A 22,603-nucleotide genomic window follows, 5' to 3' on the forward strand; every position below is an offset into this window, starting at 1 on the left:
GAGGATGGAGTAGGAGGAGGAGGAGAAGAAGAGTCAGGCCTGCATGCAATCCGTGGCGGTAAAACCAAATCTACACGGGTGCCACGGGTTACATGCTTGACGGCCATCAGAAGGTTCACCCAGTGGGCAGTAAAAGTGATATACCTTCCCTGCCCGTGTTTGCTAGACCACGTGTCTGTGGTCAGATGTATCTTGGCACCGACACTGTGTGCCAGAGATACATTCACTTGCCGCTGAACATGGCCATATACAATTGTGAGGAGAGAGGAGAAGGAGAAGTAGAAGACGAGGCTGGACGGTGAGAGCCTGCAGTGTGGCTTTGTGTGTTTCGTTGCTCCCACTGGGCTCGGTGATGGCTGCTCATGTGCCTTCTTAAGGCGGTCGTCCCTAGGTGAGTGTTGGGCTTACCGCGACTAATGCGTTGACTGCAAAGATTGCAGATGGCAACGCTATTGTCAGCAGCGGACACGTTAAAAAAAGCCCACACTGCGGAGCCATGTGCCGGTGCCCTAGGAGCGCCAGATGTGACCGTACATGGTCGATGACTCGCTCCTGATACATTTGCAGTCTGCTTTGTCCCTCCTGTGCAATGTAAGTTATTCCTGCTTCTCCTCCCTATCTGCTGGTCCATATCTCCCTCTGAACTCCCCTCCTCTTCCTCTCTTGTGGGCACCCACGTGACATCACTAGACACGTCATCATCAACGTCACCTTCCCCACCGCTATAAGTAGAGATCTCAGAGTAGGCAGCAACACCGAGGACCAACCTCCTCCTTGGGCTGATCTGGGTACTGTCGTCAGACTGCTGAGTAGCGGTTGTTGCTACCTCCTCTTCCTGATCCAATACCAAGAGTGGCTGCGCATCAGAAATGTCCTCTTGATATGGATCGGAAAATAATTCCTGTGACTCAAGCAGAAGGTATGTGGTGGTGGTGGTGGTGGTGGTGTTGTTGTTGGTGGTAGGGTCTTTGGGGGTGCACATAGCAGAGAGTGAAGAAGAGGGTGCAGATCGAGAGGATGAGGAGGGTGCAGAAGAGTAAGGCTGAGTCAGCCACTCAACCAAGTCTGGTGCGTCCTTTAAAGTAATTGAACGCATCTTCTGCAACTTCCCACTTTGGCTCAAGGCTGGTGCTCCTGCCCTACCCCTACCACCCCTGCGGAAGGGCCTGCCTCTTCCTCTGCCTGTCATTTTTTAAATCACCCTGTGACAAAACTCTTAGTCCCTATACCGATGAAGGACTGCTGCAGTATAGGGCAGCGGTCAGCAGCAGTGCACCTCAACCCTATGTATTGTGGACCGATAACAGTCCTTATAGAATAGCAGACTGTACCTCACTCAACCCTATGTACTGTAGCACCCTAGACCAAGTTACCAGTCCTTATAAGAACTTTTGTGGACCAAGCAGGTTGTGTGTTAGTGATTAGCAGACTGTACGTCAGTCCCTATACCAATGAAGGACTGCTGCAGTATAGGGCAGCGGTCAGCAGTAGTGCACCTCAACCCTATGTATTGTGGACCGATAACAGTCCTTATAGAATAGCAGACTGTACCTCACTCAGCCCTATGTACTGTAGCACCCTAGACTAAGTTACCAGTCCTTATAAGAACTTTTGTGAACCAAGCAGGTTGTGTGTTTGTGATTAGCAGACTGTACGTCAGTCCCTATACCAATGAAGGACTGCTGCAGTATAGGGCAGCGGTCAGCAGTGGTGCACCTCAACCCTATCTATTGTGGACCGATAGCGGTCCTTACAGAACAGCAGACTGTACCGCACTCAACCCTATGTACTGTAGCACCCTAGACCAAGTTACCAGTCCTTATAAGAACTTTTGTGGACCAAGCAGGTTGTGTGTTAGTGATTAGCAGACTGTACGTCAGTCCCTATACCAATGAAGGACTGCTGCAGTATAGGGCAGCGGTCAGCAGTGGTGCACCTCAACCCTATCTATTGTGGACCGATAGCGGTCCTTACAGAACAGGAGACTGTACCTCACTCAACCCTATGTACTGTAGCACCCTACACAGACCAAGTTACCAGTCCTGATAAAGAGCTTTGTGGAACAAGTGAGTTGTGAATGATTAGCAGACTGCAGCAGAAGGGCAGCAGTCAAGTATAATATTCTTTCTATATTTGGAAGAAAGAATATTATACGTGTACAAGCCTATTACCATACCACTGATACCAGTCCTGAAAAGAACCTTTGTGGAACTAATAGTAACAGCAACTCTTTAAACTGACCCTCACTGCCTGACACACTGCTTCCTTCCTGTCCCTATACAAAGTGGCAAAAAAGAGGAGACTGGAACGATTACTGGTTACTGGAATAGCTCTTTTGTGGACCTGATAGTAACAGCTAATGATGATGATGATGATGATGACTAATCTGGCTGTCCCTAAAATAGCAGCACACAGCTCTCTGTCCCTTTCTCTAAACTGACAAAAGACACTCAGGCTGCTGCAAGAATCAGTAGCACAGCAAACCTATATACACCTAACACCTATACCAGTCCTGAAAATAACTTTTGTGTACCAAATAGCTAGCGATTTATCTCTCTCTACTCCACACAGCAACCTTTCCCTATAGTGACAGAAGAAAGAATGTAAAATGGTCGCCGGATCGGGTGTATTTATAGGTTAGGGGGAATGTCCAAGTGACCTTGTGCTGTAATGTCTCAATTGGCTGTCCTGTACCCCATGATGGATGTGTCATCAGGTCAAAGTTCCTTTACACAGTAAAAACACGGAAGTCCGCCGGGCGAACGACGCCAATAGTCCACCGAACTGGTGGACCGCGAACAGCCGAAATTCGCCGCGAAACGACCGCCGGGCGAACTGTTCGGCCATCACTACCCAACAGCCATGTTACACTGACAGAGCCATAGAGAACCTGCTGTGTCCTGATCATCATAATGATAATGACCATGAGCACACAGAGTCTGGGGACTGCACATTCTACAATAGTGTGACCTATCAGTGTGTGTGTCTGTGCAGGGGACTGCTTGCCTGTGCACCACTGCCGTTTGGCCAGATTACTCCTGCTGCTCTGTCTGTCTCAGCCACCTCAGTGATAAGTCCCTCAAGCTGCAGCACTTACTGAATGAAGGGAGCCGTATAACAGTAATATCCATCCGCCTGAGAGGCATACAGTGAGCAGGAAGAACTTTAGTTTGTGCAGGTATACTGAGAGAAGCATGCAGGACGGCATTGTATCCCTGCACCCGAAAAGGGAAAAAAAGTCCCTCTTCTGCTTTCACCTCCTGGGCCCCTCTGGTAACCTGATGGGGCCCAGGAAATTAATATATATTCCTTATATACCTTAGTAATCAAGTGGGTGCAGGTTAATATAGTTATTTAGCTTTTTTGTTTTTGCTAGAATTTAAAAGCTGCTCGGGCCATTCCTGCTGGCCGGGCCCGGTACAACAGGGCTGGTTGTAATGCCCTATCAGCAGCCCTGATCACAGCCATATTTTTTTACTGCTAACATTTTCCTGTTATTGGCTGCCACTAAAAATACTGACAGTTGACAACGCTGCCCGGCACCCCTACAAGAAAGGTTCAGGGGATTCTTTTCAAACCTCTTCATGGTACCAAAACCCAACTGATCAGTCTACATAGCCTCATACAGAACAAACTGTGATTTACATTTTTTCTGCTTTCAACTTCAAGGACAACATGTTTACTTGCTGCATAATATATCCCACTGAATTTCAGATGCCATCTTGAAGTTAAGCCTTCGGCATAATGCAGGGTCGCTAATCCAGGAGTCTGCATGGCCTTGTATATTTTGACAGTACCGGGGCCAATGGCTCAAAACCTGCTGTATCTGCAAACCATTAGTTATACTCCCACTGGTTCATTCCAAGGCAGTGAAGATATTTTAAGGGTATCCCAGAATCCTGGGTATTTAAAACTTCTTCACTGGATTCTAAAAGCTTTTCGTCTGTACTGGAGGGTAAATTCCAACTGCCTCTTCCAGACAGAAAAAGCTGAGCCTGGCAATGAAACAATGGGAAAGGGATCACAATTTTAACAGCTCAGATGAAGCCCAGAGTAGGGAAGCGAGCATGAAAGGGGTGCTTGTAGAGTGGAGGGAGATGACTCTGCTCCACATTAGCTCCCACAATGTCTTCATCCTCCAACAAGTCCACTCTGGGAAGGAATGATTTCACATTTAGTTTCCCAGATACCAGTTCTTCAAAGTTATCCTTTGCTTTTCTTGAAACATCTCACTCTGGTCTATCTTCTGGTTGACCATTACTTCATTGCCAGTCAACAAGAATGGGTAGTTATATTTACACTGAGCAAAATTATAAAAACGCAATACTTTTGTGTTTGCCCCTATTTATCATGAGCTGAAATCAAATATCTATGACTTTTTCTATGTAAACAAAAGGCCTATTTCTCTCAAATAATGTTCACAAATCTGTATAAATCCATGTTAGTGAGCCAGAGGTGTGGCATATCAAGATGCCGATTAGACAGCTTGATTCTTTTACAGGTGTGTCTTAGGCTGGCCACAATAAAAGGCTGCACTAAAATGCATTGGGGGGTCCGAAAACCAGTCAGTATCTGGTGTGAACACCATTTGCCTCATGCAGTGCAGCACATCTCCTTCGCATAGAGTTCATGTTCTATGTTCTATGATCATGTTGTTGATTGTGACCTGTGGAATGTTGGTCCATTCCTCTTCAATAGCTGTGCGAAGTTGCTGGATATTGCCAGGAACTGGAATATGCTGTCGTAGATGCCGATCCAGAGCATCCCAAACATGCTCAATGGGTGACATGTCCAGTGAGTATGCTGGCCATGCAAGAATCGGGATGTTTTCAGCTTCCAGGAATTGTGTACAGATCCTTGCAACATGGGGCTAGGCATTATCATATAGCAACATGGGGCGATAGTCGTAGATCAAGGGAACAATAATGGGCCTCAGGATCTTGTCACAGTATCTCTATGCACTCAAAATGTCATCAATAAAATGCACGTGTGTTTGTTGTCCAAAGCATACGGCTTCCCATACCATAACCCCACCACCACCATGGGCCTTTCGATCCATAACGTTGACATCAGCAAACCGCTCATCCAGACAACTCCATACACACTGTCTGCCATCTGCCGTGTACAGTGAAAACCAGGATTCATCCGTGAGAACATCTCTCCAAAGTGCAGGATGCCATCGAATGTGAGCATTTGCCCACTCAAGTCAGTTTACGACAATGAGCAGATGAGCTTCCCTGAGATGGTTCCTGACAGATTGCTCAGAAATACTTTGGTTATGCAAACCAATTGTTGCAGCAACTGTCCGAGTGGCTGGTCTCAGACAATCTTGGAGGTGAAGATGCTGGATGTGGAGGTCCTGGGCCGGTGTAGTTACACGTGGTCTGCTTTGGTGAGGCCGATTGGATGTACTGCCAAATTCTCTGAAATGCTTTTGGAGACAGCTTATGGTAGGGAAATTAACATTCAATTCAAGGGCAACACCTCTGGTGGACAGTCTTGAAGTCAATATGCCAATTGCACTCTACCTCAAAACTTGCGACATCTGTGGCATTGTGCAGTGTGATAAAACTGCACATTTTACTGTAGAGTGGCATTTTTATTGTGGCCAGCCTAATGCCGTGTACACACGCCTGGCCTTTGACAGCAAAGGTCCGACAGAACAAATCCGTCGGACAATTCGATCGTGTGTGCGCTTCATCGGACCTTTGCTGTCGAAAAATCAGACGGTGCATACTAACTCATTCCCTTACAGGTGTAGGAAAAAAAAAGTCAGCAGCTTTACTGCATAGAATGTTTTAAGAAAAAAAAAGTCTGATTTTACAACCACTTTAACCACTTAAGAACTGCCCATCGCATATATACTGTGGCAGGGTGGCCCCACTGCGTGAAATTATGTACCTGTACGTAGTTTCGTGCACGAGCCACTATGGGAGTGCGTGCGCCCGCTGCACAGTGGGGGACCCAATGCACGGGTCTGGCGGCCATGATGTCCACTGGTCACCCGGGATTACTCCTCAGAGAGGCAGAACAGGGATCTGTCAATGTAAACAAAGCAGATCCCCATTCTGCCAGGAGAGTACAGCAAGATTGTCTGTTCCTAGTGATCAGGAACAGCGATCTCTCTGTACTCCCTGTTATTTATAAAGTGATCACTGGCTATTTTTAGCTCTGGTCACTGTAATGTCACTGGTCCCAAAAAAATGTGTCAAAAGTTTCCGATCTGTATATATATATATATATATATATATATATATATATATATATTTATATATTAAAAATGCCATAAATCTATCCCCTATTTTGTAGACGCTATATCTTTTGTGCAAACCAATCAATGCTTATTGGGATTTTTTTTACCAAAAATATGTAGAGTACATATTGGCTTAAATTTACGAATAAATTCATTTTTTGGGGGTTTTTTGGATATGTATTATAGCAGAAAGTAAAAAAATAATTTTTTTTCAAAACCACAAACGGTGATCAAACCCCATCAAAGCTCTCTTAAAATAAATAAATAAATAAATGGACATCAATTTTATTTGGGTACAATGTTGCACGACCACAGAATTGTCAGTTAAAGTAATGCATGGTCTTCTGATTAATATCTGATTAATATTTGTATGGTTCCCTGGGTACTCCTGCCCTGGAGACAACCATGCCCATGCTCTCCACCCCTGTCTTTTTTAAAGGGGAACGGGAAGGGGGGTCACAGGGGCAAGAAGTGAGGAAAGCAAGGGAAAATCTCCCCAATGAGCAGACAGCAATAAAAAGCATGATTGAAGTTCTAACTACCTTGTACTCCATCTTTACCCAAATAAACTGCTTTATTTCACCAAATATCACTGTCCTAGAACCTGATTAGAATTTGATATTCTCACCTTGAAACTGCTCCAACCCTTCAATGTCTGGCACAAATGGATGGGAGTACTGTCTAAAGAATAAAAGAAAAGGAGGTGTCAGGTTTATTGAGTAATGCATTTTTTTCTTTTTTTTGGGCTAGCGTAGGTAGTGCTGATCTCCAGCCCCTCCCCTCCTCTAACTGGCATTAAAAAAAAACAAAACATGAAATGCCTTTTTGCTCCCCTAAAGCCATGGTCACATGCTGTCCCAGTCCTAAGTCTTCTCTATACTTTTACAGGAGATAGGATCTTTCTTTGGGTGTCCATCGCACCACCTTCTTGAAGTGGACGCTTCCTATTGGCTGTCCAGTGGTGGGGTACTCTTAGGATCCATAAGAGGAGTTTGCAGTGATGACGCCAGTGTCCAGAGACTGACAGGTCAACATTCAGCAGTGGCTACTTTTGCCCCCCCCCCCCACTCCCCAGCCACCTATGCAAGACTGATGTCTTCTCTTCTCTGAAGCCTCCTGAGATATCAGCGTCACATATCCCAAGAGGTTGCAGGAGCAGAAACACACAACAGCCAGGGGGAGCTGATGCATATCATCAGGGGCCAGCTTCCTGAACCCAGAAAAGGCAATCAGGCTCCTGATGAAGTCACAGAAGAAGACGCGTAGGAACTGAGCTGTTGCACCTGAGCAATGGAGTTAAGCAAGATTCATTGGACAGGTGAGTATGTGAATCCAGGACAAATCTGGATAACAGGTAAGGGGGACTATAGAAAAGTGTGTATGTGTGTGTGGGGGGGGATAATAAAAGAATAAAATTCCTCTTCAAGTATTTGAATGTATACTCCTTGTACACAAATGAAGGCCCTGAGTGATATATAGGTTGGATGATTCATCAGTGGCAAGCGTGGAAAGGCTCTGCAGGCCGTAGACCAGTGGTCATCAACCCTGTCCTCAGGGCCCACCAACAGGCCAGGTTTTGCAAAATAACTGAAATACATCGCAGGTGATATCATTTTCTGCTCAGTGATTGCAGTATTCTAGTCTGCATCTCCCCAAGGTAATATACAAAACCTGACCTGTTAGTGGGCCCTGAGGACAGGGTTGATGATCACTGCCGTAGACAGTGCAAATTTCTTTCTTGCAACCTTGGTTTTCAGGAAATAAATTTGCATGATTCCCCCATCAACACAGACAATGCTGACGGGGAATCCTTTTTTGCTGAGCAATTGTCTGACCCCAGTGGGCAGGGGTAGCTGTGCCTACTAGGAGAAGACCATGATTATTGCTAGCATTCATAGCAGCAGATAGTGATAATCAAAAGTGAATCTGATAGGTTGGTTGTACAGAAGTTGATTGATCAATCAACTTGGTATGTTCATCCCGCCCACACAAGGTTTGAATTTAGTTTGGTTCCTGCTGAACTGGATGAGATTCTAACCATCTATGGCCCACCTTAAGTTTTTGAAACCTAAATGAAGGGAGAAGAGGGATGAGGAATCCATACATACAGGTCAGTGCATCTAGAGGACCTCTCTTTCTTACCCTACACAGACCATGATGGCATCAAACCGTTCTGTCACAGGATCACCATTGTCCAGAGTTTGGAAGGTCACATCCCAGGAAATCTCTGAGTTCTTCCCTTCCCCCAGTACAGGAGTGACCGACACCACCTGTGTATTAAACTGCAAAGCACAAAAAAGGACAGAGGCTTGAAGAGTACCCAGACCAAAAAATCAAATCATATATTAAGTAGATACACACAATCATTCCATCTGTACAAGAGCAATGGTGTCCCACTAGGTAGGTCTTTTCTTTTTGTGTACACAAAAAAAAAAAAAAGAAGAAGAAGCTTTAGTTGGTTTTGACACATAGCATTGTACAATTCAACATCTGGTGGGTTTTTAAAGTTCACAGAAAAAAAAAACAGGATCTATTATCCCCATAACCTGCATCATTGTGATTTTATTTTGTTCTTGGGGGAGCCTTCTGCAATTCCTAGTTGTAACAATATACCAAAAAGAATTACCATATTTCTCGGCATATAACACGCACTTTCATTTTAAGAGGGAAGTTTCGGTAATTTTTTTTCTTTTAAATGTAGCACTACCCCCACTACCACCAGGAGCTGCTGGTTAGATTTGGGCTTACCGTTACCTTCTGTTCTCCTAGTTTCACGTCTAGGGGTGTCCCGTGGTAAATGGCCCACTAACTCGAGAGACTGACAACAGATCCACTTGAATGGATTTTATTTGCAAAACGTAGACAATGAAAAGTCTCTTAAATTGGGATCAGAGGGTTGGAAAGGAAGTTCAGGTACTCTAAAGCCCCGTACACACGAGAGGACTTATGTCCGACAGACTTCCAAAGGAGTTCCGTCGGAGTTCTGCTGGAATTCCGACGGAGTTCTGACAGACTTTTCGGCCGAACGGACTTGGCCACACACGATCACACTAAACTCCGACGGATTCGAACGTGATGACGTACGACTGGATTCGAATAAGGAAGTTCATAGCCAGTAGCCAATAGCTGCCCTAGCGTCGGTTTTAGTCCGTCGGAGTAGCATACACACGAGCGGATTTTTCGAAGGGGACCGGGTCCGGTGGAGTTCCTTCGGAAAAATTTGAAGCATGTTCCATATTCTAAAGTCCTTCGGACTTTGGTGAGTCAAAAGTCCGTTGCAGCCCACACACGATCGGATAGTCTGACGGACTCAGTCCTTCGGACTTTGGATGTTGAAAAGTCCGCTCGTGTGTACGCGGCATTAGTGTCAAAGTCAAAATGTTGAAGAACTTGGTTACTTTGACTGCATCCAGAGAATAGCCATTCGCAACTGGATGATCACTCAGGTTGGACAGTCCCTCTCTCACAAGGCCTAGCAGCCAACAAGGTGCTTACTCAGGAACAAGTCTCTGCCACAGATGTTGTTGTAGAACACGGGAAACTAAACTTGAAGAATACTCGTAGGATACCTGGATCCCTCAGCCAGCTTGGCGATATCCACGAGACCGGATTCTCTTGGGTACTTCAGCCCTTCCAAGCTCTTACTAAGAAACTAACCCGTACGTGGTCTTCTTCTGAAGAGTCCTCCCCTGGAATGCTGGAAGTCACTGGGTCTCTCCCAAACCGGAGACGGCACCCAACCACCTCAGGATCCTCCTTTAGTTTCCTTGCCTCAGGCTATCCAGCCCCGAGACATCAAAATCAGGTGGATCCGCACCCCAGGCCATAGCCTTCCTGGGGGCTGGTCAGGAGGACCAAGACCATGAAGTCAGCACATCATACTAGACCGGAACCCCGAACCACGTGATGTCCGCATCTTAAATACCCTCTCCCAGAAAGCACAGCGAGAGCGCCAATCCCACTGGGCGGGCTCCGAGAGAGAGTAACTTAAGCACCTAACCAGACCATAGTTCCATGCCTGCCAAAAGAGATAGTGCCCCCTGTGGCTAGGCTGAACATCTCACAGTCCAGTCAGACTGATGCAGAAGTCTAAATTTATACAATTGTACCCAAACCAAACTGCAGTTCAGGCAGAACTAACTTTGAAAAACACATAGTGCGTGCTCTTCAGGAGCCGCCGCTACATAAATAAGAAACTTTGAAGCAAAATGAGGGTCAGTGGCCATCGGCAGCCTCTTCATTGCCATCAATGCAGCAGCCTCACCATTGCCATCAGTGCAGCCTGATCGATGCCCATCTGCAGGCTAGAGAGGACAGGAAGGGGGGCAGGACAAGCGCCGACAGATTACATACAGTGAGAATCTCCTATGATACATAGAACAGTGGTCCAATGGCGGCCCAGGACACAGGACTTCCTATTACAGAGGCCGCCAAGTAAACAGGAGATTCTCACTGTATGTAATCTGACGGAGCTCGTCCCGCCCCCTTCTAAGGCAGCTAAAATTGACATATTGGAGTCTAACACACACATGCTATTTGCACCCGTATTTCAGGGTGAAAATGTGCGTGTTATACCCTAATAAATACAGTATATCCCTTTCACATGGTTTTGGATAGTGAGTGGAAGGATTAAAACTGCTGTAAGGGTTCTATTGCCATTTGTTCCCCAGGTAGGGAGATTCTTCATCCCAATCTGTCTTGATAGTCACTGTCAACAGGACATAAAGTGATGGAAAATACAAAAATCTTTAATGGGGACGCCTCTTAGACAATTGTCTGAACAATGCTCTATATTTACTGTACATACACATTAATAAGGGCATACCTGAACACTGCTCCATATTTACTTTAGATGCACATTAATGACGACATGCCTCAACATAACTCCATATTCACGATAAATTCACGTTAATGAGGACATACCTGAACACCACTCCATATGTATTATAGATGCACATAATGAGAAAATACCTGAACACTGCCCCATATTTACTATAGATACACATTGAGGACATATAGGGGTTGATTTACTAAAGGCAAATAGACTGTGCACTCTGCAAGTGCAATTGCTCCAGAGATTTGCAAATGAGACAAGGCTTCACTTTGCAAAGAATATCCAATCACATGCTAGGAAGATTTTAAAAAAAATGCATTTTTGTTTGCACATGATTGGATGATGGAAGTCAGCAGAGCTTTTGCTCATTTACTAAGCTCTGGAGCAACTGCTTGCAGCGTAGACATGTGCGCCGTCAATAAATCAATTTTGTTCCTTTACGTTTTGTATTAGAATGAATTCGTATTTCAATTTCAAAAATTCAATTTGGATTCGTACGAAATACGAATTTTCATTAAGTTCGTTAAATTTTCGTAACAATTACGAATGTTCGTTATGATGAATTTATCATTATGAGGGGCTCCCACCATCCCTGTGCTGTGCTGACTTCCTGGGTTTTTTAACTTCATCATAACGAATAATCGTAATTAACGAACATTCTTATTTTGTCCGATTCTGAATCTCCCATCGACTACCAGTACCAGTCTCCCACTCCCATATTAAAAAAGGTAATTTTCCCCAACCCTCACTGAGCAGCAGAAGAAAACCTCTGATTGGTCAACAAAATACCCGTCACGTTTCTGTTGTAATGGAATTTACATCCGAAATTCGTAAACTAAACTTTGTATTTTGGACAAAATTCAGAAGCATAGAAATTTGTATTTTGGATCCTCCCGAATTTACAGAAATGCAACTGCACTTTGCAAAGTGCACAGTCTGTTTGCCTTTAGTAAATCAACCCCACAGTATCTTACAAAACAGCTCACATTTTTGTAAATATGTTATTCTATCTTTTCATGTGACAACACTGAAGAAATTACACTTTGCTACAATGTAAAGTAGTGAGTGTACAGCTTGTATAACAGTGTAAACTTGCTGTCCCCTCAAAATAACGCAACACACAGCCATTAAAGAGGCTGTAAACCCTCATGGTTTTTCACCTTAATGCATTCTATGCATTAAGGTGAAAAAACATTTTTAGTGCTGCAGCCCCCCCTCCCCCCCCCCAGTTTTACTAACCTGGATGCCGTCATCCTCTGTCCAGGAATGATCACACCATCTGCAGCTGGTGTCTTGTGTCCAGATTGGATAGACTGATAGCAGTGCAGCCATTGGCTCCAGCTGCTGTCAATAAAATCCAATGAGATGGCACCGGGGGTGGGGGGCGAGGCTGGGTCCTGCATTCTGTGTGAATGAACACAGATGCGGGACTCGTGAGCATGCTTGCACAGTTGTCCTCCAAGGAGAGGGCTTCTCCAAAGTGGACACTCGATGCGATGAGGAGCCACCAGCACCCCCATGGGACCCCAGAATAGGAGGTTCAAGGCCACTCTGTGCAAAGTGAACTGTACAGTGGAGGCAAGTATAACAGGTTTGTTATTAAAAAAAAAAAAAAAAAACACAACCACAAGGGTTTACAACCCCTTTAAAGTCTAAACCCCTGGTAACAAAAGTGAGTACGCCCCTAAGTGAAAATGTCCAAATTGGGCCCAAAGTGTCAATATTTTATGTTTGCCACCATTATTTTCCAGCACTGCCTTAACCTTCTTGGTCATGAAGTTCACCAGAGTGTCACAGGTTGGCACTAGAGTCTTCTTCCACTCTTCAATGATGACATCACGGAGCTGGTGGATGTTAGAGACCTTGTGCTCCTCCACCCTCTGTTTGAAGATGCCCCACAGATGCTCAATAGGGTTTAGGTCTCGAGACATGCTTGGCCAGTTCATTGCCTTTACCCTCAGTTTGGTTCCCTCAATGAACTGTAGCTCCTCAGTGCTGGCAGCACTCATGCAGCCCCAGACCATGACACTCCTACCACCATGCTTGATTGTAGGCAAGACACACTTGTTTTTGTACTCCTCACCTTGTTACCATCACACACACTTGACACCATCTGAACCAAATAAGTTTATCTTAGGGTCCTTTCACACGGGGCGGATCAGTTCTGATCCGCCCCGTGGATATCCGTTTGCTCAGCGGGGATCACTCCGCCGATCCCCGCTGAGCAGGGAGATGACAGGTCTGTCTCTGCACATTGCGCAGGGACGGACCTGTCACAGCGCCGCTCTCCCCTATGGGAGATCGGATGACGACGGACCGCAGTGCCCGTCGTCACCCGATCCGATCCGCAGACGGATGGAAAAATAGCTTTTTCCTCCGTCACACTTTTTCGGATCGGAGCGGGTCGGATGTCAGCGGACATGTCACCGCTGACATCCGACGCTCCATAGAGCTCTATGGAGCACCCGTTCAGGTCCGCCTGAAAAACTGACAGGCGGGCCTGAACGGGACGTTAGTGTGAAAGAGGCCTTAGTCTCATCAGACCACAGGACATGGTTCCAGTAATCCTTGTCCTGAAGCCGCGTACACACGTGGCGAACTGTCTGGCCAACTTAGTCCGTCAGACAATCCGACGGACAGTCCGTCATACTTTCGAATGAACGGACTTGCCCACACACGGCACTTTTTGAGTGGACTAATACGGCGGACTAAGTCCGTCATACTATCCGCCCTACTTTTGAAATGAACGGACTCGCCCACACACGCGGAGGAAAGTCCGCTCATTTCGAGCGCGTCTCCAGGTAGGCGGGGCCCGCGAAGGAGACATCGCTGACCCCGCCGCCTGGAATGGACTTAAAGGGGAACCCCAACGCCGGAAAAAATCGGTGTGGGGGTCCCCCCCAAGTCCACAACAGACCCTTGTCCGAGCACGCTACCCGGCCGGCCAGGAAAGGGGGCCGAGCGAGCGCCCCCCCCCCCCTCCTGAGCCGTACCAGGCCGCGTGCCCTCAACATGGAGGGTGCCTTGGGGAAGGGGGGGCCGCGCGGCCCCCCCACCCCACAGCACCTTGTCCCCATGTTGATGAGGACAAGGGCCTCTTCCCGACAACCCTGGCCGTTGGTTGTCGGGGTCTGCGGGCGGGGGGCTTATCGGAATCCGGGAGCCCCCTTTAATAATGGGGCCCCCGGATCCCAGCCCCCACCCTATGTGAATGAGTATGGGGTACAATGTAAAAAAAGTACAAAAAAACACAACACGGTTAAAATATTTTATTGCACAGCTCCGGGGGTCTTCCGTCTTCGGGGGTCTTCTCGCCGGACTCCTCCGCTATCTTCTTGTAGCTCTTTTGCTAGCGGAGGAGTCCGGCTTTCTTCCTCCCCGCCGGCCTCTTCTCCCGACTTCGGGGGTCTTGTCCCCCTCTTCGGTTCTTCTGCCGGGCCACCGCGCCTTCTTATAGCTCTTTTACAGGCGGTGGCCCGGTCTTCTGTCGCCGCCGTCGCCGCCTTCCGTTCTTCTTCTTCTTCTTCTTCTTCTCCAGGAGATGTTGCATCGACGATCTCTCCAGCCGGCAGAAGAACCGAAGAGGGGGACAAGACCCCCGAAGTTGGGAGAAGAGGCCGAAGGCGCGGAAGAAAGCCGGACTCCTCCGCTAGCAAAATAGCTACAAGAAGATAGCGGAGGAGTCCGGCGAGAAGACCCCCGAAGACGGAAGACCCCCGGAGCTGTACAATAAAATATTTTAACCCTGTGTTGTGTTTTTTTTTGTACTTTTTTTCACAGGTGAATGGGTAGGGGTACATTGTAGCGGACAGTATTTCCAACATTCCGAAATACTTAGTCCGCCAGACTGTCCGCTGAAAAAGTCTGCTGAAGCCCACACACGAGTTGACTGTCCGCTGAAATGTGTTTCGGCGGACTAAGTTGGGCAGACAGTCCGCCCGTGTGTACGCGGCTTTAGTCTGTTTGTCTTCAGCCAACTGTTTTTGGGCTTTCTAATGCATCATCTTTATAAGAAGCTTGCTTCTGGGACAACAGCCATGCAGAGCAATTTGATTCAGCGTATGGTCTGAGCACTGACAGACTGACCTCCCACCCCTTCAACCTCTGCAGCAATGCTGGCAGCACTCATACATCTATTTTCCAAAGACAACCTCTAGATATGACGCTGAGCACGTGCCCTCAACTTCTTTGGTCGACCATCGCGAGGCTTATTCTGAGTGGAACCTGTCCTGTTAAACCGCTGTATGGTCTTGGCCACTGTGCTGCAGCTCAGCTCTTATAGCCTAGGCCATCTGTAGAGCAACAATTCTTTTTTTCAGATCCTCAGAGAGTTCTTTGGCATGAGGTGCCATGAAGACCTTCCAGTGACCAGTAGAGAGAGAAAACATTTGATGTTCTTTTTGCTCAGCAGTGGTTTTCTCCTTGGAACTCTGCCATGCAGGCCATTTTTGCCCAGTCTTTTCCTGATGGTGGAGGCATGAACGCTGACCTTAACTGAGGCAAGTGAGGCCTGCAGTTCCTTGGACGTTGTTGTGGGGTCTTTTGTGACCTCTTGGATGAGTCGTCGCTGCGCTCTTGGGGTAATTTTGGGCGGCTGGCCACTCCTGGGAAGATTCACCACTGTTCCATGTCTTCGCCATTTGTGGATAATGGCTCTCACTGTGGTTCGCTGGATTCCCAAAGCTTTGGAAATGGCTTTATAACCCTTTCCAGACTGATAGATCTCAATTACTTTCTTTCTCAATTGTTCCTGAATTTCTTTGGGTCTCGGCATGATGTGTAGCTTTTAAGGATCTTCTGGTGGACCTTACTGTGTCAAGCAGCTCCTATTTAAGTGATGCCTTGATTGTGAACAGGTGTGGCAATAATCAGGCCTGGGTGTGGCTAGAGAAATTGAACTCAGGTGTGGACAACCACAGTTATAGTATGTTTTAACAAGGGGGGCAATCACTTTTTCACACAGGGCCATGATGGTTTGGATTTTTTTTCACCTTTAATAATAAACACCTTCATTTACAAATTGCATTTTGTGTTTACTTGTGTTGTCCTTGACTATTGTTTAAATTGGTTTGATGTTCCGAAACACTTAAGTGTGACAAACATGCAAAGGAACAGGAAATGAGGAAGGGGCAAACACTTTTTCACACCACTGTAAGTGAGTTATTCCTAAGGCCGCGTACACAGAGGATTGTCTGTCCAACTTAGTCCGCTGAACCGTGTTTCAGCGGACAATCCGCTCGTGTGTGGGCTTCAGCGGACTTTTTCAGCGGACAGTCTGACGGACTAAGTCTTTCGTAATTTCCGTAATTTTGTCCGTCCAAACTTGGTTTCAGCGGACAGTCCGCTCGTGAGTAGGCAAGTTGGACGGACTAAGTATGGCGCATGCTCAGAAAGGATTTACACGGCCGAAGGTTGCATTGCAGTGTATTGGACGTCGTATTTCTAGTCCCATCGTACGTGCTGCACACGTCATCGCGCAAGCTTTCAGCGGACTGTCTGTTCGTCGTGTGTGGTCAAGTCCGTTCATTCAAAAGTTGGACGGACTGTCTGTCGGATTGTCTGACGAACTTAGTTGGGCAGACAATCCGCCCGTGTGTACGCGGCCTAAGAATTACAGGCCTACAATATTAAACGCCAAATTTCCATGCAAAATAATTGTACCGCTTTCAGCATCCAAAATCAGACATAATCATACCACCAGGGAGGTTAATGGCTGTGTGTTGAGTTATGTTGAGGGGACAGCAAATTTATATTGTTATACAAGCTGTACACTCACTACTTTACATTGTAGCAAAGTGTCATTTCTTCAGTGTTGTCATATGAAAAGATAGAATAAAATATTTACAAAAATGTGAGGGGTGTACTCACTTTTGTGAGCTACTGTACCTGAACATTGCCCCATATTTATAAAGGGGATGAAAATGTTAAAGTATACAGTATGTGTTAAATGCCTGTCCAATATATTCATGGAAATATTTCTCATAGGCACCCCCCCTCCTTCTCACCTTGATGTGCGGTCGGATGGAGAACTTGTCCGTATAATCCTCCAGGTATTTCAAGACTTCGGAGTTGTGGATGAAAGATGGTAGGGACGGGTCAAAGGCAAAATCAGGGAACTCCATGATCTCTTTAGGTAGGTTGGTACTGTAAGTGAAAACATTGATAATTAGAGATGAAAGATCTATCATGAAAATCACATTCTATTATTCACTGGTGGGCAATGTGCTGGATTTTAGGGGCTCTCTAATGTATCTCTGGGTTCCTTAATGAAGGTAGAAATACATCCAGATTGTCTATAGGGATGGCCGAACAGTTCGCCCGGCGGTCGTTTCGCGGCGAATTTTGGCTGTTCGCGGTCCGCCAGTTCGGCGGACTATTGGCGTCGTTCGCCCCGCGGACTTCCGTGTTTTTACTGTGTAAAGGAACTTTGACCTGATGACACATCCATCATGGGGTACAGGACAGCCAATTGAGACATGACAGCACATGGACACTTGGACATTCCCCCTAACTTATAAATACACCCGATCCGGCGGCCATTTTACATTCTTTCTTCTGTCACTATAGGGAAAGGTTGCTGTTTGGAGCAGGGACAGATAAAACGCTAGCTATTTGGTACACAAAAGTTCTTTTCAGGACTGGTATAGGTGTTAGGTGTATATAGGTTTGCTGTGCTACTGATTGTTGCAGCAGCCTGAGTGTCTTTTGTCAGTTTAGATAAAGGGACAGAGCGCTGTGTGCTGCTATTTTAGGGACAGCCAGATTAGTCATCATCATCATCATCATTAGCTATTACTATCAGGTCCACAAAAGTGCTATTCGAGTAACCAGTTATCGTTCCAGTCTCCTGTTTTGCCCGTTTGTATAGGGACAGGAAGGAAGCAGTGTGTCAGGCAGTGAGGGTCAGGTTAAACAGTAACTGTTACTATTAGTTCCACAAAGGTTCTTTTCAGGACTGGTATCAGTGGTATGGTAATAGGCTTGTACACGTATAATATTCTTTCTTCCAAATATAGAAAGAATATTATACTTGACTGCTGCCCTTCTGCTGCAGTCTGCTAATCATTCACAACGCACTTGTTCCACAAAGCTCTTTATCAGGACTGGTAACTTGGTCTGTGTAGGGTGCTACAGTACATAGGGTTGAGTGAGGTACAGTCTGCCGTTCTGTAAGGACCGCTATCGGTCCACAATAGATAGGGCTGAGGTGCACCACTGCTGACAGCTGCCCTATACTGCAGCAGTCCTTCAGCAGTAGAGGGACTGACGTACAGTCTGCTAATCAGTCACACACAACCTACTTGGTCCACAAAACTCCTTATAAGGACTGGTAACTTGGTCTGTCTAGGGTGCTACAGTGCATTGGGTTGAGTGAGGTACAGTCTGCTGTTCTGTAAGGACCGGTATCGGTCCACAATAGATAGGGTTGAGGTGCACCACTGCTGACCGCTGCCCTATACTGCAGCAGTCCTTCAGCAGTATAGGGACTGACGTACAGTCTGCTAATCAGTCACACACAACCTACTTGGTCCACAAAGGTCCTTATAAGGACTGGTAACTTGGTGTAGGGTGCTACAGTACATAGGGTTGAGTGAGGTACAGTCTGCTGTTCTGTAAGGACCGGTATCGGTCCACAATAGATAGGGTTGAGGTGCACCACTGCTGACGCTGCCCTATACTGCAGCAGTCCTTCAGCAGTATAGGGACTGACGTACAGTCTGCTAATCAGTCACACACAACCTACTTGGTCCACAAAGGTCCTTATAAGGACTGGTAACTTGGTGTAGGGTGCTACAGTACATAGGGTTGAGTGAGGTACAGTCTGCTGTTCTGTAAGGACCGGTATCGGTCCACAATAGATAGGGTTGAGGTGCACCACTGCTGACCGCTGCCCTATACTGCAGCAGTCCTTCAGCAGTATAGGGACTGATGTACAGTCTGCTAATTAGTCACACACAACCTACTTGGTCCACAAAGGTCCTTATAAGGACTGGTAACTTGGTGTAGGGTGCTACAGTACATAGGGTTGAGTGAGGTACAGTCTGCTGTTCTGTAAGGACCGGTATCGGTCCACAATAGATAGGGTTGAGGTGCACCACTGCTGACCGCTGCCCTATACTGTAGCAGTCCTTCAGCAGTATAGGGACTGACGTACAGTCTGCTAATCAGTCACACACAACCTACTTGGTCCACAAAGGTCCTTATAAGGACTGGTAACTTGGTGTAGGGTGCTACAGTACATAGGGTTGAGTAAGGTACAGTCTGCTGTTCTGTAAGGACCGGTATCGGTCCACAATAGATAGGGTTGAGGTGCACCACTGCTGACCGCTGCCCTATACTGTAGCAGTCCTTCAGCAGTATAGGGACTGACGTACAGTCTGCTAATCAGTCACACACAACCTACTTGGTCCACAAAGGTCCTTATAAGGACTGGTAACTTGGTGTAGGGTGCTACAGTACATAGGGTTGAGTGAGGTACAGTCTGCTGTTCTGTGAGGACTGGTATCGGTCCACAATAGATAGGGTTGAGGTGCACCACTGCTGATTGCTGCCCTATACTGCAGCAGTCCTTCAGCAGTATAGGGACTGACGTACAGTCTGCTAATCAGTCACACACAACCTACTTGGTCCACAAAGGTCCTTATAAGGACTGGTAACTTGGTGTAGGGTGCTACAGTAAATAGGGTTGAGTGAGGTACAGTCTGCTGTTCTGTAAGGACCGGTATCGGTCCACAATAGATAGGGTTGAGGTGCACCACTGCTGACCGCTGCCCTATACTGCAGCAGTCCTTCAGCAGTATAGGGACTGACGTACAGTCTGCTAATCAGTCACACACAACCTACTTGGTCCACAAAGGTCCTTATAAGGACTGGTAACTTGATGTAGGGTGCTACAGTACATAGGGTTGAGTGAGGTACAGTCTGCTGTTCTGTAAGGACCGGTATCGGTCCACAACAGATAGGGTTGAGGTGCACCACTGCTGACCGCTGCCCTATACTGCAGCAGTCCTTCAGCAGTATAGGGACTGACGTACAGTCTGCTAATCAGTCACACACAACCTACTTGGTCCACAAAGGTCCTTATAAGGACTGGTAACTTGATGTAGGGTGCTACAGTACATAGGGTTGAGTGAGGTACAGTCTGCTGTTCTGTAAGGACCGGTATCGGTCCACAATAGATAGGGTTGAGGTGCACCCCTGCTGACCGCTGCCCTATACTGCAGCAGTCCTTCAGCAGTATAGGGACTGACGTACAGTCTGCTAATCAGTCACACACAACCTACTTGGTCCACAAAGGTCCTTATAAGGACTGGTAACTTGGTGTAGGGTGCTACAGTACATAGGGTTGAGTGAGGTACAGTCTGCTGTTCTGTAAGGACCGGTATCGGTCCACAATACATAGGGTTGAGGTGCACTACTGCTGACCGCTGCCCTATACTGCAGCAGTCCTTCATCGGTATAGGGACTAAGAGTTTTGTCACAGGGTCATTTAAAAAATGACAGGCAGAGGAAGAGGCAGGCCCTTCCGCAGGGGTGGTAGGGGTAGGGCAGGAGCAACAGCCTTGAGCCAAAGTGGGAAGTTGCATAAGGTGCGTTCAATTACTTTAAAGGACGCACCAGACTTGGTTGAGTGGCTCACTCAGCCTTACTCTTCTGCACCCTCCTCATCCTCTCGATCTGCACCCTCTTCTTCACTCTCTGCTATGTGCACCCCCAAAGACACTACCACCAACAACACCACCACCACCACATACCTTCCGCTTGAGTCACAGGAATTATTTTCCAACCATATCAAGAGGACATTTCTGATGCGCAGCCACTCTTGGTATTGGATCAGGAAGAGGAGGTAGCAACAACCGCTACTCAGCAGTCTGACGACAGTACCCAGATCAGCCCAAGGAGGAGGTTGGTCCCCGGTGTTGCTGCCTACTCCGAGATCTCTACTTATAGCGGTGGGGAAGGTGACGTTGATGATGACGTGTCTAGTGATGTCACGTGGGTGACCACAAGAGAGGAAGAGGAGGGGAGTTCAGAGGGAGATATGGACCAGCAGATAGGGAGGAGAAGCAGGAATAACTTACATTGCACAGGAGGGACAAAGCAGACTGCAAATGTATCAGGAGCGAGTCATCGACCATGTACGGTCACATCTGGCGCTCCCAGGACACCGGCACATGGCTCCGAAGTGTGGGCTTTTTTTAACGTGTCCGCTGATGACAATAGCGTTGCCATTTGCAATCTTTGCAGTCAACGCATTAGTCGCTGTAAGCCCAACACTCACCTAGTTACGACCGCCTTAAGAAGGCACATGGGCAGCCATCACCGAGCCGAGTGGGAGCAACGGAACACACAAAGCCACACTGCAGGCTCTCACCGTCCAGCCTCGTCTTCTACTTATCCTTCTCCTCTCTCCTCACAATTGTCCTCCACTCCACCTTCCATCACGCCAAGCTCACATTTTTCTGCAAAAAGGCAGGCTTCCGTGGGCCTAATGTTCGAGCGTAAAAAAATGATGACGCCGGATAACCCTCTTGCCCAACGATTGATGGCTGGCTTGTCAGAACTCATAGCCCGCCAACTACTGCCATATAAACTGATGGACTCGGAGGCCTTTCGCAAATTTGTAGCCATTCGAACTCCACAATGGAAGGTCCCAGGAAGGAAGTATTTCTCAGAGAAGGGCATCCCAGAGCTATATGGCCATGTTCAGCGGCAAGTGAATGTATCTCTGGCACACAGTGTCGGTGCCAAGATACATCTGACCACAGACACCACTGGGTGAACCTTCTGACGGCCGTCAAGCATGTAACCCGTGGCACCCGTGTAGATTTGGTTTTACCGCCACGGATTGCATGCAGGCCTGACTCTTCTTCTCCTACTCCATCCTCCTCCTTCTCCTCCTCAGCTGCCTCCTCCTTTTCCGCTGCTAGCGTCTCTTCCGCTACACCGCCCAAGCTCCCCAGAACCTAATCGACATGCCAGGTGAGACGTTGCCATGCCGTGCTGCGTCTGTTGTGCCTGGAAGCCAAGAGCCACACTGGCCCGGCACTCCTTTCAGCTTTGCGTTCACAGGCAGATCAGTGGCTAACACCGCTCAATTTGACAGTTGGTAAAGTGGTGTGTGACAACGGTGCCAATCTGCTTAGCGCATTGAAACAGGGCAAAATCACGCACGTGCCATGCATGGCACACGTCTTAAACTTGGTCGTGCAGCGATTCCTTGTCAAATACCCTGGGGTCCAGGACATCTTGCGGCAGGCAAGGAAAATCTCGGCCCATTTCAGAAGATCTTACACGGCCATGGCTTGCCTTGCTGACATTCAGCGGCGACACAATCTGCCGGTCAGGCGTCTTATTTGGGATTGCCCGACGCGATGGAACTCAACCTTCTATATGCTTGATAGGCTGCTCCAGCAGAAACGTGCAGTTAACGTCTACCTGTATGAACTCTGCGGCAGAAACGGTTCTGGGGAGCTGGGGGTTTTTTCACTGCGCCAGTGGCTGCTCATGCGCGA

General features: G+C 47.3%; 1 protein-coding gene across 1 annotated transcript in view; it reads right to left on the reverse strand.

Annotated features, from left to right (window-relative positions):
* The window catches only part of LOC143963803 (uncharacterized), a 37,713-nt gene that overhangs the window by 9,833 nt on the left and 5,277 nt on the right, over window positions 1-22,603 (reverse strand). The window contains exons 2-4 of the mRNA XM_077473536.1: window positions 17,093-17,231; window positions 8,396-8,535; window positions 6,882-6,934 (exon numbers count right to left, since the gene is read on the reverse strand). Coding sequence (XP_077329662.1) covers window positions 6,882-6,934; window positions 8,396-8,535; window positions 17,093-17,231 — 332 coding nt within the window. The remainder of the gene's footprint in view (window positions 1-6,881; window positions 6,935-8,395; window positions 8,536-17,092; window positions 17,232-22,603) is intronic.

This window comes from Lithobates pipiens, unplaced genomic scaffold (genome assembly GCF_037356315.1).
Source record: "Lithobates pipiens isolate NorthernLeopardFrog02 unplaced genomic scaffold, aLitPip1_a1.2 Scaffold_8, whole genome shotgun sequence".
NCBI classification, from domain to species: domain Eukaryota; kingdom Metazoa; phylum Chordata; class Amphibia; order Anura; family Ranidae; genus Lithobates; species Lithobates pipiens.